This window comes from Anas platyrhynchos, chromosome 9, assembly GCF_047663525.1.
Source record: "Anas platyrhynchos isolate ZD024472 breed Pekin duck chromosome 9, IASCAAS_PekinDuck_T2T, whole genome shotgun sequence".
NCBI classification, from domain to species: domain Eukaryota; kingdom Metazoa; phylum Chordata; class Aves; order Anseriformes; family Anatidae; genus Anas; species Anas platyrhynchos.
This window is the reverse complement of record NC_092595.1, coordinates 1,407,457-1,425,529: the sequence shown is the minus strand read 5'-3', so window position 1 is coordinate 1,425,529 and position 18,073 is coordinate 1,407,457. Positions and strand designations below refer to the sequence as shown.

At 59.2% G+C, this 18,073-nt stretch overlaps 1 protein-coding gene across 2 annotated transcripts in view; it reads right to left on the bottom strand.

The window, feature by feature from the left end:
- The window catches only part of KCNAB1 (potassium voltage-gated channel subfamily A regulatory beta subunit 1), a 38,821-nt gene extending 22,935 nt beyond the window's left edge, over positions 1 to 15,886 (bottom strand). Inside the window, exon 1 of one of the 2 annotated variants that reach the window (XM_038183722.2) lies at positions 15,361 to 15,886. In XM_038183722.2, the coding sequence (XP_038039650.1) occupies positions 15,361 to 15,602 (242 nt within the window). In that variant the 5' untranslated portion in view covers positions 15,603 to 15,886. Of the gene's footprint in view, positions 1 to 5,955; positions 6,559 to 15,360 lie in introns of those variants that run through there. The other variant, XM_038183723.2, reaches the window with a different exon arrangement.
- Between the last annotated feature and the right edge of the window lie 2,187 nt (positions 15,887 to 18,073).

Here is an 18,073-nt window from a genome sequence, read left to right as displayed (position 1 = left end):
AGGAGCACACGGAGCTGCAGAAGCCGCCGGAGCGCTGCGGATCATCCAGCAGAGTGCTGGGAACGAGCTCTGGGCGCCTTGGCTGAGCACCAGCACTCCCCCAGCTGCGTTACGGCCCAGCCCCGGTGCCTGACGTGCTGGGGCTGCTGCCTGGCAGCCGCTGCCTGTGCTGTGCCATCCCTCCTGCCTGCGGTGCTGCAAACCCAGCTGGAGCCGATTCCAGCCCCGCTGGTCCCCGCAGCCCGCTGCAGGTGCTCCAGGAGGAATCACAGCTCGCTGGGGGTGTGAATCCAGCTCCGTGCCCAGCCAGGCAGGGGTGGAAAAGGATTTCTGGGTGGCAAAAGCCTGAGATCTGTGGCTGGGCTTGGCTGGCACAGCACGCTGGGCGGGCAGCAGGGTCCCAGGCACCAGGGCAGCGGGGTTCCCGCTGGGTCCCCGCTCACCAGGAGGATCCCAAGCTCTCTCTGTGCCCTTTTTGCCTTCCCACGGGGGCTGGGGAGGCGGTGGTGGCTCGTGAGCCGCTGCACGGGCACTAAGCATTGAGCCAGAGATACAAAACAGGGGGCACGGCTGAACAGAATAGCTGCAGGGGCAGGAGAGGAGAGGAGAGGAGAGGAGAGGAGAGGAGAGGAGAGGAGAGGAGAGGAGAGGAGAGGAGAGGAGAGGAGAGGAGAGGAGAGGAGAGGAGAGGAGAGGAGAGGAGAGGAGAGGAGAGGAGAGGAGAGGAGAGGAGAGGAGAGGAGAGGAGAGGAGAGGAGAGGAGAGGAGAGGAGAGGAGAGGAGAGGAGAGGAGAGGAGAGGAGAGGAGAGGAGAGGAGAGGAGAGGAGAGGATCCATCAGCTGCAAACCAGCCGCCAAGCGAGGAGGCGGGTGCCGGGAGGTGGGAGCACCGGCTTGGCATCAGGCGAGGCAGAGCCGAGGCGCAGGCAGCGCGGGGACCGGCAGATGTCTAAATGGCATCTGTGCCCCCTCCCTTGGCTCCCGTCACACTTTCCAAATCATCTCCGTTACTCGCAGGGCCACCGGGTGCGTAGGTGGCCATCTTCGCTGAAATTCCCCAGAATTTTTTTTGGCTGCCTCCTTAGGAAAGTTGCGGATGACGCACCGACATGCAGATAAGGGGAGCTGAATGGGCCGCAGCCAAGCGCGGGGCGCTGCTGGCAGGCACACGGCGCTGCCGGCCCCCAGGAGCCCCCCAGGAGCCCCCATGGGTGCCCCCATCCCCAGCACCCTGCGCACAGCAGCCACACAGCACCGCCTCCGGGTGCCAAGGGGGCTCTGACCACGCTGTGCCCGCAGCTTGCAGCGAGCAGGGGCAATGTAGCCCAGCAATAAGCCTGCCTGGAATTCAATTTGGATCCTGCCAGAGCAGCCACGCTAAAATAATAGTTTTAAAATGTGTAAAACTGTGCACTTCACTAGCCATTAAGCCAGCAGTGTTTCTACATCACCTCTTCTCTTCCGTCCATTTAGGCATTCAATTAATGTCGTAATGCAGCCTCTAAATGGAAAAAAAATCCAAAAAAGGAGCAGCCCGGGACCAGTTTTAGCAAGCATTCACCCTGGTAATTCCGAGAAGTGACCTGGAGAGCCAGCGCGTGCTGCCTGGTGCCAGAGGTGTCCCGCAGCCACCCAGCCTGCTCCAGCCCCGCCGCAGGGGACACCTCTGGTGGCACGAGGTGCAGGCAGGTGACAGGCACCCAGTGCCGATGGGGATGTCCTGCTGGGGTGGGGGGTGTCACCCACTATTTGTGTGTGGCTCCAGGAGGGGATGTCCCAGTTCTCTGGCAGACAGCATCAGGGCCTTCACGGCAGCACAAATCAGCTCCGGTTTTATTTACTCAGCCAGTTGCCTTTTCCCCATCTCTGAGCTGTTCCTCCCTCCTTTGTGCCCATTAAAAGCTGCAGTCCTGAGGGCAAATGCGTGGTGAACTGCAGGGTAAACCCTCTCTGCTCACTGGAGTACTCTTGGCTTGGAGCAATAAAGCGAAGAGCAGTCCGTGAACCATAAAAACAAACCTGATTTGAAGAGACCTACCGAAATAATACGTAATTTTCTATCAGAATAATTGGGCTATTTCACGCCGGCGCTTAAAGCCACTCGTAACTGCAGCAAAAACTGAGCTCCGAAATACACGAGGTAGTCATTGGGGCAAATATTTGCAGCAAGAAGCAGGCAATGCCTCTGCAGCAGCTGGAATAAAAGCAGCAGGCTTCGTGCTCGTAGCCCCCAGGTCCCCCGGTGCGTGTCTGAAGGAGGGGAAGGAGCTGCTGGGGAATGGGTGCCGGGGGGGGGGGGGGACGATGCCCCAGGGCGGCGCTGCCTGCTCGGGTGGGGATAACTGTGGGAGAGAGTTTTTAATCGTGTTCGCTAGTGGATATGGGTTTGGATTACAGGGTAGGGTACCTCGGTCCTGTTTTGTGCCCCTCGCTGCAGGTGGGTTTTGGGCAGGGCGCAGGGCAGCCCGTGGGGAGGGCAGCGCGGCGCCCACCGCATCCCCCGTGGCCCACGGCCGCCCACCACCACACCGAGCGCATCAGCAGCTCCTTAACACAGCTCCCACAAGAACCCACGGTCTCGGGCACGCAGCGAAGAAAAACACCTCCAAATTGTGCAGGAATTCTCAGCTGGAGGAACGCAATTATCTCCGCGGGAATTTGGCCAGGGCACTGCCTCGGTGCCCCGCAGGAGGGTCCCACAGCACCCCCTCAGCCCCAGCAGCAGGAGCCCCGTCTCACAGCTCCCTGTGCGTGGGGTCGTGCCTGGGGAAGGGCCCGTGGTGTCCCCGGGTCCCGCTCCTCTCCCCCTCGCCTCCTGCCTCCTTCTGTGCCGGTTCGGGAACTCGCAGGACGGAGCTCGCTGGACGGAGCTCTGCAGCCTGGAAAGCAGCAGCACCCAGGCAAGGAGCCAGAAAAAGAAAGCACAGAAGGGAAAAATGCTCGGGCCACCCTGCAGGGCTGCCTGTAAGCACATGGGGCTTCAGGACCGGCCCGTGAGCCAGCAGGGAGCTGAGCACGCAGCACATCTTCCAGCCGGGCACACGGGTGCTCTGCCCTTCCCCAGCCCGTGCCCGTGGCTCAGAGCCAGCCATGGGGCAAATGCGCACGGTGAACTCCACCTGCCCGTGTTTGCAGTTAAAAAGTGTTTTGTTTCAGCCCCAACTCGAGTGCTGCCCTGCACAGGGCCGATGGCACCCTGCTGGGCACGGTGTCTGCGGTGCTCGTGGTGTGTGCCGGGATCAGGGCTGGGGCACAGCCTCGCGGACAGCTTGGCCTGGGCTGGGCGGTGGAATTAGGAAAAAAAGAGGCAAACGAGGAGGGTGAAGAACCCAGTGTGCCACCTCCAAAAGCTGCCAAACCCCCAGCCTGCCCCCCCTCCTCCCGTGCCGAGAGCATCCTTTGGGATGCAGTCTGCCCTTTGTTCGCAGGGACAATGCAGCAGGCTGCACCACCGCAGCCACACCGAGCTCCAGGCCAGGCTCCAGGCAATTCCCTGCGCCCTCCCCAAGCCCCCAGGCAGGATGCAGCCCCCGGGCACCTCCACACCTCCGCACGCAGCAGCGTGTCACCGGCGGTGACGCAGAGGTGGCACCCGGGGAAGCCCGCTCTGAGCCATGGGCAGCACACGCAGCCCCGCAGCGCGGCCGCACGTGGGCTCCTTTGCACGTGGGCTCCTGCGCACGCAGGGGCTGGGTTCCCACCGCCTCGATGCCCAGTTGATGCCACGATCTGCTCCGAAGGCAAGGAAAGGAGACGGAGCAAAGCAAACACAGAGGCCGGCTCGCCCTCGCGGGAACACACCTGAATCCCAATATTTGCAGATATTCCCCAAAGGACGCATTCAACCCGGCGAGCTTTGTGTTCTGCATGCCAATTTGCTCTCTCATCTGGAGCAAAGCCAGAAACGAGCCGCTTGACGAAAAGCCGGCTCTGCCACCCCCACCGCCCCGTCACTCACGCTGTCACCACCTCCCTGCACATCCCCCCGGCACGGCAGGACTGCTCTCCCCACCGCCCGCCGTCCCCGTCCCCATCCCTGAACCCATCCCCATCCGGGCTGGCCCCATGCCCCGCGGCGATGCCCCGCGCCCCATCCGGCCGCAGCACCCCCACCTTCTGCGCAGGGTCTCACGGGGGGTGGGGGGGGGAAGGGGGCAGGTTTCTCTATTTTTAGCACCGAGCGAGAGGCATTTTAACTAGCGTGTAATTTTAGGTGGCACACATTGTAAAGCTTGTCAGCGGTGACATAATGCAAGCAGAAAATGCGCTGGGAAAGACTTCAGCTTGACAAAAGGGAGCTGAGGACTTCGCAGCGTTGCTGTTGCAGCCACTGGGAAAAGCTTTTTGGCTTCTCCAGGCACCGAATTTCCCTCGGATTGAGGAACCGGAGGGGAACACAAAATATCAGCCCCGGCACTGTCGCAAGGCGCCTTCCCCAACCAAAGGTTATCTCGATCCAGCAGCACCACAGCTGAGCCGGGAGGTTTAGTCAGCTCTTTCTCCAATTTCCCCTGCCCTGCTTCTCTTGGGGGAGAAATCTTCTCTAGATATGGAGAGATTTAGGAGCAGAACCAGGGATTAGTCATAAAGATAAAACATCAGCCTTGTCACAAACGCGATGCTATTCCTGATGCAATCCCCCAGGTCTCACGCAGCCGGAGCCGGGGGAGCTGTCAGAGCCGTGCCGAATGCCAGCTGGAGAATTCAGTCTCTGCGATTGAAATCTTATCTAGGAATAAGCCAGGGATGATTTACAGAGGCCCAACTTCGCCAGGCTGCAGGGGTGGCCGTGTCCTGCGGGCAGCAGGGAGCTGCAGCCACCCCGCGTGGCGGTAATTGGGGGAGCCCTGGGGACACGGGCAGAGAGAACTGCTGACAATTAGTACGCAGTGCCCGTAAGCCTAACGAGCAGGAGCTGTGACTCGGTGACAGATCACAGCCCTGACCGTGCTCTGGGGTCCAAGACACGGCAGGTTTCGCTGCTGCTGTGCTGAAGGAGCAGGGGGGGCACGGCCCCCGTGGAAAGTTGCCGAAGGACGGCACCAGCGCTCCGGCATCCCACCCGCTCCATCTTCCCCCACCCTGCCTGTGCCTCTCCCGCAGGGTTAATATGGCAATTTGTGTAAGAGCCACGCTGCCCACACCGAGCCCCGTGTGAGCTGCACGTGCAGCCGGACTTCGTGCACCCATGCGAGGAGCCAGCCCGGAGCAGTGCCCAGCACCACCCCGCCTGCCCAGCGCGGCCACCGCAGCACCGGCCGCAGCCCCACAGCCCCTGCGTGTGGGTGGGGGTCCTGGGGCAGGCATGGGTCGGACACTGCTCCGGCCACACCGCCAGGCACTGCTGACCAAAGGGACGTCCAGAACAGGAGAAAGCCACCGGCAGAGGCAGCGTGAGCCTCCCGATTCCAGCCCAAGGTGTGGCTGCGCCCGCCAGCTCCCCGCACGGAGCGTTTTGGAGAGAAGCAGCAGCCCTTTGTTGTCTGCCCTTCCCGGGCTGGGAGCGACACAAATGCGCGATGCACGCGGTGTTCTGACGGTTTTCTCCTGCATTTCACTTAAATTGGCTCTCGCCCCCTCCCTGCTCCGCACCCCGGCCGGGAAGTCTGCGTGATGCTCAGGACGGAGCGGCACCGGGGCCAGGCGCTTCCCTCGCCCCACGCCTGCAGCACCGGAGAACTTTTCCCGGCCGGCCTCAAACCACTCTCCGCTAATTGCTCTTCCTGCTCATTAAGCGGAGTGCTCTGCGGAAACCATCTTAACGCCAGCGCTGCGAATTCACGGGGATTGCTCGCAGCCGGCACGGGCTGGGGGCTTCGCAGCACGCCACGGGGACGCGCCCCAGCCCCAAAACGCATCCTGCGGGGTTCCGCCGGGGGGCACGGGTCCATCGCCGCCCGCTGGGGACCCGGGGGGGGGGGGGGGACACCCGGAGGGGAAGCGGCGGCCCCTTACCTGTATTTCATGCCAGTCTGCTTGGCGGTGGACTCCTTGAGCGAGATGTGGTGCTGGGGGGTGAAGGTGCCCAGGCTGCGGGCGATGATCGCCACCGTCCGAAATTTGGCCCGGGCCGCGCTCACCACGTTGGGGGCGGCGGCGCTCTGCTTGCCGCTGAGCCTCTCCTCCCCATTGCGGCTCTTCAGGCTGTGCTCCGTGCAGGCGATGGACACTTGCATCGCGCCCCGACGGAGCTGCCCCCCGGGACCCCCCCCCCGGGACCCCCGGGGCCGAGCCGGGCCGAGGCGAGCGGGGCGCGCCGGGGGCTCGGGGCCGCTCCTCGGGCACCGCCGCCTCCTAGTCCGGGGCTCGGGGCGACATCGGGGCGCGACCCCGCGGCCGGCAGCCGCCTCCCCCTGCCCCTGCCCCTTCCCCTTCCCCTGTCCCTGCGCTGCCCGGCTCGGCTCTGCCCTGCCCGGCTCTGCCCCCCCCGGCTGTGCCGCAGGCTCCGCAGCGCTGCGGGGCTCCCCCCCCCGGTCCTCCCCCGGTGCCCCCCGCCCGGGCTGAGCCCCTCGGTTGTCCCCGCCGGGCGCTGCTCCCGGCTGCAGGCGGCTCCCGGCAGCGGCGAGGGGCGGCGTGACGCGGAGGGAGGGGAGGGGAAGGAGAACAACGAGGGGGAGGGCGGCAGGAGGCGTGCCGAGCCGGGCAGAGCCCCCCAGCACCGCGTTGCTCCCCCTGCAAACCCCTAGGGGCGCTCCCGGGGGTCCCAGTCTCAGCCCGGGGCCGGGACCCCCCCGCACCGCGCGTCCCGGGGCAGGGGGTGTTGGGGAGCTGTGGAGGAATCGCTTCCCGGTGATTTCCGATAGGTGATCGATAGCGGATCGTCCGGCACAGCCACAGCCCCCCAGCCGTGAGCAGAGCCCCCCTGCCTGCCGGCGGGTGCACGTCTGGGGGGTGGACCCCCCCCCGCCAGGCCTGAATTTGGGGGTGAACTCAACGCTAAGGAATGGGACTGAGCTGCCAGACCTCTGCACACACAAGACCCAGCTTCAGACCAGTTCCTACACACATCATCAATAGCTTAGTGCCATAGACCACAAATAAACGCCCCAAAATACCCCAAAGTGTGACACCGGGAGCCACAAGCCCCGGGGCCATCGCCACCTCTCCCCATGCCCCATCACACCGAGGGGCTCCAAGGAGAGAAGGATCCGCTCCCGATGGGACTGCTCTCGGACCAAAGGGTGTTCAGCTTGGAAGGGCCTCGCTCAGCACAAGGTCGTCAGCCCGCGTTTAGAAAAACCCTAAAGCCAATGCCCTCCCTTCCCCCTGGCAGCCCTGCACATCAGCCCCCAGCAGCGCCAGCTCCATGCGGCTGCCCCCAGCCACAGCCCCCCAGGTTTTACAGGCTAAATCCTTATGCAGACATGCCAAAAATCTGCAACCAAGGGTTGCCTAAAGCCACATCTCTGCGTGCTGAACCGATCCGGGTCACAAATAACGATGCCATCTCAGCCGTTTTAAGCTCTTTAACTGAAATCCTTCGCTACCAAGAGAAGGCAGCGACTTAGCAGAGCAGTGAGCGCAGCCCCAGCCAGCACCAATGTCACACAAGCCCCTCGGCAAAGTTCCCTCGCTTGTAGTCTTCCTCTTCAGCAATACGCGGAGTTATGTTCAGCTGAGCTGCATTTTATTTAAATTGTGACTGTATAGATACAGATATCATATACCAGGGGGAGTAGCAACTCCTTACTCACATGATTACTCCGTGCTGCAGGAATTAAATTTATATTTCAAAATACCCCCCAAATAATTATATAAGCTTAACAACACAGCAGCAAGAGGACTATGGCCATAACGCCGCCCCCACACGTCCCAGGCCACTGCTGCTGGGGGCAGCTCCAGTTCTTTGCTCCCGATGCCACGGCGATGCCGGGCACAATTATAAGCTGACGGCCATCAGTGCTCCCCGTGGCAGTGTGAATATTGGCGTGGTGACACTGCCCAGCTACCCACAGCTTTAATTGCACAGCCTGGGCCTTGCCCTGCTCCCTCCAAAGCTGCCTGGCACCTCCCTGCGCCGCGCCGTGGGACATGGGCGCATGTCCCAGGGGAGCTGTGGGGAATTGCTCAGCTACAAGAGAGGGTTTTCTGCACGAGAACAAAACCTGCACGCAGCCTGGCTGCTAGAATCAAGTGCACCGCAGCCCTCAGGTCCCAGGCACTGCACTGCGCTGTGGCCGTCGCTGCTGTGTCTGCAGCTTTTGTCTGCTCTGCACAGGGAAAAGGGAGCTGGAGAGCGCGGCTGCCCCGCTGCACCTCTCACCGCCTGTAACTGCGTGCTGGATACAGGACCTGGGGAAGAGAAAGCAGAAAGCAGCAGAAAAAAAGCAGAGAATGGTGGAGAACGAAGCCCTGGACACATTGCAGGCAGCACCGTGCCTGCCCCTGTGCCCAGGGCAGGGTCACGGCTGGCAAAACGCAGCCAGACGGAAAGCAGCCGGCGGCAGGCACGCTACTGATATGATTTTGGCACTCATAATATAGCCTTAACCACGTCGGACAGTTTGACAGGTGCTCGGCGGGACTTTGCGTGCCATACAGTTGGATCGCATTAACCTCAGAAAGCTGCACGGAAGGTCAAAAAACTCCCCCAGCACCGCAGCCGTGGCATGATCCTGCCACAGAGTGCAGCCCTGGCACTCGCAGAGCTCTGCCCACGGAGCCTGGGGAGCTCTGCCCACCAAGTCCCCAGCCTGCGTGGGAACTGTCTTTGTGCATCACCCCAAATCCTCGACTGCCAGGGCAACGTGCCTTGGCACAGCAGGACACACTCAGTGAAATTTCGTGTTACCTCCCAGCACAAGTTTCACCAGGCCGTGGGGAGCTCTGGCTGCAAACAGTCCGTGCTCATCTCTCAGCCATTCCTCTCCATCTCGGAGCTGCTTGAGACCAGGTTTCCCGCTGGGCTAATTACTTCTGATGGCAGCGGTTCCGTTACATCTCCCTAAATTGGTCTGATACGTACACGGGCGAGATAACAAGCGTGCACGGTGAGCGGAGCCACCCAGGAAAGCGGGGGAAAGCCCCGGAGCTGGAGCTGGGGGCTCGATAAGGAAACGAGCTGCAGGACAAAAACACGGGGCTGATCTCAGTTTCCCGTGGAAAACTTAAATTTACATTTGTAATTGCACTTGAGGAAGACTCAACCAAATTCCCATTAAATATTTTCAGTTAAAAACCATCTTTGCAGCAGATTTTCGGCACTCAGCCCTGGCAGCATGGCAGTGCGGGTGCCCCGTGCTCCACTGGTCCCACGGGCAGCAGGAGGGGATGGCACCAGGCATTTCTGCTGGCCTCTGTGAGCTGTGTTACAGGTTCTTCAGGGAGGGAAGAAAAGATAAACAAATCAAAACCGGCATGAAAATACCGTAGTTTGGGTTAATTCTAATCAGAGCTGAGCAGGAGGCCAGCAGGATGCCACAGCTGCACGCGGCTGTCCTACAGAAACAGGTTTTTAAAAATAAGTAGCACTGAAGGGGAAAATGTGCCCAATTCCCTACGATTTCCCAAAGCTGGGGAAAGCAGCAGCGGGCCCCCGAGGGATGCTGCAGCGCCCACTGCTGCCTGCAGCCCCGGCACAGAAGGGCTCTGCAAGGATCCTCCAGCTCAGTGGGGTGCCCAGGTCAAATACCCGGCCACTTTCCCGCAGATGGAAAGCATCCCCGGCCGTGTCCACGGCCCCAGGCACTGCGCTGCTCCCCATTTCAATACAGGAAAGTCAATTTTCCCATTTGATCTGCTCGATTCTCCAGGTGACCGAAAGCCATGGCCATCCAAGACGGGCTCTGGCAACGAGCGTCATTTTAATGCACCCGATTAAAGCACCCAGAGCTGTACGGAGCAGCTCGGCCTCGTTCAGATGCTGAGACATGCCAGAACGCTTTTTCTGTCTGATTATCTGAAACGTTGGACGGACTTCAGGCCGTATTTCAAGCCCGATCTGGCTCTCCTGGAGCACACCGGTAAAAAGTGCTGACTCCAGCCTCTGCTCCACACAAAAGGGATTTTTTGCTTTTGTCCCTGGGCTGTGTAGCCCCGGTTCCAGCAGATCTGGTGGGCAGGGCAGGGCAGTCGGTGTGCTGCTGGCAGTGAAACAGCCCCGCAGGAGGCAGCGAGGTGCACGGGGCTGGCAGCGTGTGGCCAACCCTTTGCCGTGCACTAGACCACGCACACAGAAAACGCAGCTTTTTTCCCCAGGATCCTCGCCCCGCGTGATTAATCGATGTATTCCAAATAAAGCTCAGCCCAGTGTGTTGTTCAGCTTGTCTCTGCTTATTGAATAGTAAATTCCAGGCAATTACGTACATTATTCTGCCATCCATATGCGTCAAATACCACCCCGGCATAATTTGTAACAGCTTTAAAACTCCAAATTAACTTATATAAAGAAATATGTTGCTAAGGTCTGAGTCTCCGGAGCTGAATAATAAACAGCTCCGCTCCGTCCTTCCCGGGACGCACTACAGCAGATGGATGACTAATTATTGCCAATAACTTCTGATCTGAGACGCGCTGGCAGGGGCTCAGAGCAGGGGCGAGCCGTGCGAGACGCTGCAGCTCCCAGAACTTTGTTCCGACCACGAGCCCCATGGCAAACGTCCTGTCTGACACGGGAAACCCACAGGAAACGCCACGGAGACCTTGCCTTTCACTCCAGCTGCCCAAGCCATGCCAGGGCTCATGCTCTGCCTTTTCCCTGCTGCAATCCACCCTGCTCCACCATTTCTCTCTTTTGTCCCTTTCCTTTTCTATTTTTTTTTTTTCCCCTCTCAGCAGTTATCACCTCGACTGCAGCTACCCTGAGATTTATTCAGGTCCCTTTTCCCAGCGTGCCTGGACAGCTGCTGGTTTCAGAGCTGTCTCCGGAGCGTTTGGACACGCTCCCCGAGGACTTCGCAACCTCCCCGCGCCAGGCAGCGTCTGCGCTGCTGGAGTGACACAGACGCCGCAGCGTCGCCTTCTCAAGTCTTGCTGGAGCGGGGATGAAGCCAAGCTGTGATGAAACCGAGCACTGAAAATTAAAAAAAAAAAAAAAAAAAAGCTTATCAGCCGGCAGCAGGCCTGCAGCAGGCACTGGAGCTGCAGGAGAGAACAAAGTTGCCTTTCAAGTCGGCCTCCCCCAGCTCCTGCAGGCGGCCGCAGCGCACAGCCCGCTGCCTGCGGTGCCACCCGCACGGCTGCACCGCCCCATGGGCGAGAAACAGGGGGCAAGCGGGTGCATTTCGGTCAGTTGTTCTTCAAATTGTAAAATAAAAACAACTTCTGACCCAAGGACCAGTGCAAAGCATCCCCTGCTCGGCTCCCGTTCAGTGCTGGGTGAAGAAGAACCAGCCGGAGGGGAGAGGGGCTTTGAAAGAGCAGCTGCTGCTGTGTCGGGCTGTTTCCTTAAATGAAGCCAAGCAGAACGGCTGCTATTGCATCAGCCCGGGATTTGCACGAGGACCGTAATCAATTTTTATTCCATCTGAACCGCAGCCATCTGGGAGGACAAACCGGGAGCCCTCGTGACGGGGTGCGCTCCGTGGCTGGCGGCGCAGAGCCCCGCTCCCAGCCTGCTGGCAACCGCTGCACAGGGGCACTCGTCCAAGCCTTGGCACAGCCCTGGGGACGATCGTTTCCCACAGGATAACGCCTGGAGCACAGCAGCGATGCCGGCAGCTGGCAGAGGAGGGGTGGCTGCACAGCACCCAGAGCTGTGCGGGCATGGATGGGTGCTCCAGGACACGGAGGTGCGCAGGGCACGGCAGCAAGGGCACAAACTGCCAGCAGGAGCAGGGGCTCTGCAGGCAGGGGAGGGCTGGCAGCGATTTTCCTGTTACAGCTACAGACGGGGAAGACAAAATTTGCATCGCCGTCCATGCCAGCCAAGCAGCTGTGGCACCAGGAGCCTTCCCCAGAGGCGTGGGTGGCCGTGGCAGGAGGGCAGGGCGGCGCGGAGCTTCCTCGCAGCCTGGTTACGGATGTGGGAACAGATGCGGGAGCTGGGCTGAGCTCAGAGGGCTTTGGAGCAGAGCGCTGCTGGGGGAAACGTGTGTGCAGATGTGGGTGTGCATGCACGTGGGCATGGGCACGTGGGCATGGGCACGTGCACACACGTCGCTGCTGGCACCGATGCGCTCCGACAGCCGGCACCGTGTGCGGCTGGAGGGCTCCTCCTGCTGCAAAACCCCCTCAGCCCCCTCCGTGCCGGGGTGAGCCCCCGTTTCTTGCTTTTTGGAGGAAGGATGCAGCTGCCGAACACAGCCGTGGGTGCCCTGCCCGCAGCCTCACCCACACGCAGCTGCTGCTTTCACCACCGCCTCCCCCGGTAGTTCACGGGCAGGAGCTGCGGGAAGGTAACGGGAGCAGCAAGGGGAAGCTAAGCATCGGGAAAAAGGCTCGGCACGGGAATATCTGCAACCACCGATGGACAGAGAGCGGGCAGGGAAGTTTGAATGGATTTTAAAATTAAAAAACCACTCCTGAAATATTACAGCTGGTGAACAAAGGGCCCAGCTGGGTGCGGCTCTCGCGGTCAGGCGGCACAGGAATTGGGAAGCTCTGAACGGGATAAGCCAGATCCCCATAAATGTGATGCAGCTGTGCTGGGAGTGAGCAGATCAGGTGCGGATTACAGCGCAGGATTACGGGACCACGCTCAGTGCTCTCGTGCATTTTGCCATCTAGTGATTAAACGTTTTAAAGCCCATTGCCTGAAACGAGCCTGCCCAATGCAGCCCGGGTGAGCGGCTAATGAAAATTGCTTCCTCCAAATCCCCCTCCTCCACAGCAGCTCCACGGGGGCAGGAACACAAACCCAGGAGGACAAACAGGGACTGGTGAGCGTGCTTCCAGCCGCCTCCTCTTGCACGAGCAGCTGCCAGCCCGGGCAAGGCGTCACACGAAGCACCGGGCAGTGCTGGGGCAGGCGCTGGGAACGGGCTGTGAGGAGCTGGAGGAAGGCGCAGCGACGCCTCTCCCTTTGCATCCCCTCTGCTTTCTGCCAGCGGCGACTCAAAAATTTGCTGTGCTAGAGGATAAATCCAGCCCTTTGTGCTCGGCAGCCCTCGGTGGCCTAGACTCACATCTAATAACGCTCTGAGCACGGTCGTGCTTTTGGCACCCAGAGCACGACAGCGAGGTCCCCGGTTTAATTACAAGATGCGAGGGAAGCTCTCCCCGTGCTTTACGCCTGCTGTCCAGAAATGTCATTTGCATCCCCCTGGATCCCGCATTACAGCAGACAGCACATTGCTTACTGCAGCCTGCTTTTAAGCACATCTGCTGTAATCCCTGCCTGTCATCCTTTCCCTGACCGAGAGCCTGCCCGATCGCCCCGCGGGATGGCTCCTCCACGCAGAGCCCTCTGCTCACCGCTAACCGGGTCCCCTGGAAATGGGGAGGCCGGCACAGGAGGCAGGACACGAAACGCCAGCTCCCATCAAATTATCACCACCAGCGCTGCTGTTCTGCACGTCACGTATTTAAAACGGTGTTTGCCTTTGTGTCTGCCGCTGGGCTGACATTTCCACAGACCTTTCATGAATAAACCCACGCTCTCCTTCCCGAGGAGCCGGAGCGGTTCGGCGGCGCTGTAGGTGAGCACAGCCCTTGTGATTTTTTCCCCATTAAACGTTCCCAGCTGCGGGCTCACAGCTGAGCTGTGGCCACGTCCTCCCACCGCCCAGCACCCGGCAGCCACAGGCAGCCAGGCTCAGCCTCAATTTCCCAATCCCTTTCCCTGGGGGGCTGCGGACACCCCCACAGCCACGGTAACTCTCCCGCAGTCCTGCTTCCATCACAAAAACTGACTTGTTATTCCCGCTTTTGATTTCTTCTCTCAAACAGATCAAACCCATCCTTCAGGCTGCTCAGTGAAGCAAAACGCTGCCCTGCCTCTCCCAGGGGAGCTCTGTTGGAAGGGACTGTCACACACCATCGTGCCCACCTGCCGGACCTCCTGAGGGCTAACCAAAATTAAAGCACATTATTGAGGGCATGATCCGAACACCTGAACGCTGACAGGCCTGGGGCACCAACGGCCTCCCTAGGAGACCTGCCCCAGTGTCTGAGCATCCTTACAAGAGATAATTTTTTCCTGATGCCCAGCCCCAATGCACAGGACGCCCGCAGGCTCCCAGTGCAGGATGCGGGGTGTGCTGGGACCTGGGGGTTTGGAGGATCCCACGGAGCAGCTGCCCAGGTGCTGCTTTCTTCCCCACATCACCGCAGGAGGTTCAGGGGTGGTGTGGCCACAGATCACCAGCCGGGGGGACAGCCCCAGCCCACGCGGCTCAGCCTTTAAAGGCTGACAGCCCAGCACAGCGTGCGCGAAGGAAAGCAGCGCTGCGAGCACCCCGATGGATAATAAAGCACCAAATTGGCTTTGCAAATTGTGTTTCATCTGAGAGAAATACCATTATCATCAGAAACAACATAAGCCAACGCACTGCTGCACTTTCCGTTATTCAATAACAGGCTGAACTAAGCTGTGTTTGCTAAAGCAAGGAAAGAGAAAGGAAATAATCACCCTATAAATAAACCAGCTTACGAGTATTTAGTGCTCCTTGTTAACACTTCCTTACTTTTCACACATAATTAAATAGCTCTTCATAAATATATATATATATATAATTATTTTGTATTGTGCTGTCTTTAGACCTGTGGATATTGGAAGAAAGGTCTGGGGGTGAACCAAGCCGCACCGGGGAAGAAAAGCACTCACACCCACAGTAAGCCTGGGAGAGCCTCGTCCATCTAAAGCTGGAAGAACAAAAAACTACAGAAAATAGGAGTCAGGAGTGCGCAGTAACAGGACTACTGGGAAATCCTCACAGTGTATCAGAGCTGCTGTGCACAGCCCACTGCCCTGCACGAGCCTTCCTCCTCCGGGCCGTGATGTGTGGGAGCTGCAGTGCTTCATAGCTGCCTCTCAACGCTGAAGGATGCGCACACTTAAAAGCAGGGATCTGCCCAAATCCATCAGCTTCAACAGGAATTAATCGCACGCTTGCCTTCATGACGCTGAAGGCTCTGATGGATGGAGACCACGGCGCTCTGCAAGCCAGGCAGGCGCTCAGGGACCATCTGCAGGTGGTGACAGCCAGAGCTGGGTGGTTTGCAGGGCCACACTCCGGGGGGAGATGGATGGCTAACCAAATCCAAAGCTTTAGGAGAAGAGCTCCTGTGCATTTACCACTGCTCGATGTCTTGTGGTGCTCAGCTAGCTGAGAGAAGCCCCTCAAGCAGCCGGCACCGCTGGGTTTCAGCAGCCTGCCCGGCAGTGCACACAGGCTCCGGGACGCAGCCAGACACCCACCAGGGAGAGCGTCCTGCAGGTTTGGCCGACCCCCCCACGCAGCCCCCCGGCACCCCCGGTACCTGTACTTCATCCCCGTCTCTGCGCGGACGGTGTCCTGCAGGGACAGCCCATGCACGTGCAGGAACTTCTCCAGCTGCTTCAGCTCCGCGGCCCCGCTCGCCTTCCCTGCCCAGCCGCACAGCGGGGGGCAGATTTTGGGCACCACACTGGGCTTTTTGCCTTTCAGAAGCGCTTCGCTCGGCTTCTGCAAACTCGGCTTGTGCGGGGGGATGTCGGCGCAGGCGGGCTTGTACAAATGCATGGTCCTCGGGGGAGCCTGGCCCCGCAGCCGCTGGCTGGGGGCTTCTCGGAGCCCCCTCTTTAAAACCCGCTGCACGGAGAGCCCGGTGCCATGGTGCCACGGCCGGGGGACGATGGCATCGGCCCGGCACTACGCAGCCGTGGTTCTGTCCCTGACGTTGTTCATGGCATTGCAACGTCGGGGCTGGTTTTAGCTGGGGCCCAGATGGGCTCCGGCCAGGGTCGGCACTCGGTCCCACCGCCTGCAGCCTCTAAAGGCCGAGCACTCGAGGGGCACGGACTGCCTGTGGGAATGGAGCACTGACCTTGTTTCCCAGGTCTTATATTTAGAGAATGAGAAATATTTGTTCGGGATTCCATCCAAGGCTGACGAACATAACAAATAATATTCTCACAGGGTTTATTTCAGGCCTCGGGCTGCACAGATGAACGCTGCAAGCACCTCTCATGCAAGTCGTTAAAACTTGTTGTTTTCTTGTGATCTTTCAAACTCACAGCTCAGGTTAACCGGCCTGCAAGCTTCACTGTCATCCATCACAGCCCCAGGAGCACGCAAGTAAGAAGCAAACAAAGGCTAAGGAGCAGCCAGCCGAGCTCCTGGGGCCGCTGCTCTCTGCTGACACGGGACAGGCACAGGACGGAGGGCTCAGGCTGCAGGATGCTCCTCCAGGGACCGTGGGAGGCAGCTGAGAAACCCAAATTTGCACATCCCGTGCAGCAGCCTGCCTGTGATCCTGCGGGCACATGGTTTAGGGAGGGTGCTCGCCCCTCCAGCAGCCAGGGGAGGCCCCAGGAGCTGCAGCACCGGTGGCTGGGAAGCTGCTCTTGTTATTAACAAGAGCTGAACGGTAACGGAGATGCCTGTTTGCAGCTGTTCGGGGTCTTTGGCATGGAAAAAAGGGGTGAGAAAGGAGCAGGAAACACTCATGCCCTCCATCATCCCCTCACCCAGCAGCAGACGTGGTCCTGCGGCCCTGGAAACACCCCAGCCTGCTGAGTTCCCCCTTCCCCTCACTGATCCATCCTGCTACCAGAGCAAAGAGTTTGGTTCCAGGCTCTGCATCCCCGAGGGCTGATGGAGAAATGGTGCAAACCTCGGGGGCACCCAGAGCCCCCCCCAGTCAAGGTGAATGCAGCAAGGCCAAAGCGACCGGCTGTGGCCAGGGCCAGCTCCCAGGGAGCAGATCAGCGCAGGAGCTGCACCATGAAGCAGATTTTCTGGGCTCTTATGTTTTAAAAACTCAACCCATTTTCCGACTCTGCTTTCAATCCCAAATACATCCGAAAAATAAGTTAAATAATCGAGTGATGGATATATCATGAACGCAGCTAATCCGTAAAGCTTTCCAAGCAGATAAACAAGGACTGATCTCTAGAAAAGAGCATATTTTAAAAGATTATAATTCAATGTCACAGAGAGGAGTTCTGCATGGAAATGTGGCTTACCCAGCTAGCCTTTCCCTACAAGCGTGGCGTTGGGGTGCTGGGACACCAGTGGAGGGCTGGCCCCATCCCCAGCTCCTGCAACAATCCCCTTCTCCTTTACCTCCTGTAAGATACATCTCTCTGCTTCTCTCTAAAACAAGATGAGCCAACGGCAAAGAAATACTTTTGCAACTCCTCTGCAGTTTTTAGACATAAGTTCACTGATTTGGGGTTTCAGGGACTTGCATAGCTCAGCACCACGAGAACCTTGCTGTTCCCAGAAGCCATCCCACTTTCACAGCCAAGGTGGTTTTGCACTTCCTAGCCACTTTCTCCACCTCTCACTGCTTTCTATCATTTTTTGTTCAAGTTATCCCATTTCTAATTTTTATTCTGATGGCATTTTAATTAATTTCAGCCCTAGCACAGCTGCAAGGCTCGGTTTGTGCCAGGCATGTCAAACACCCCCATTCCCTGAGATTTGGGAGGATTTTGCTGTATTTCCATGCTGAAATCCCTGCTGCTGTGGTGCCTTTGTGCAGAGCCAGGCTGAAGACCAGCCTCTGGAAGCAGGCTCCTCTCTCAGGGTGAGTTGAACAAACACCCCCCTCTCTCCAGTCACTGAAATCACCCCCAGCAGGCACAACAGAGCCCATCCCTACGCTCCTGCTGCTTGAGACAGACGGACTGAGACAACAGCATGCACCCGCCTGTATTTAGGTCCTATTTCATTAAGGGTCTTAGTCTGGGAAAGAGATTAGAGCCGCACGTCTAATTTCCACTAATGCTGAGATCCCCTAATGCTTTAAAGGAGCAAGATCAGACTCCGGAGGACATCAAGATCGTGCCTGGGTCTGGGGTGAAAGGAAGGAAGCAGCCAGCACCTCCACGCTATCTGCTCATGTCACCCACACAGCCCTCACACACCTGAACCCAGGTCCGATCAGATTGCGGTCACTTGAAGAAAATGACTGTGAGAAACGGGGCTGAATGCTCACAGGTGGGTTCGGCTGAGAAGTTTGGGAAGCCAAGGAACGAGTCTGCAAA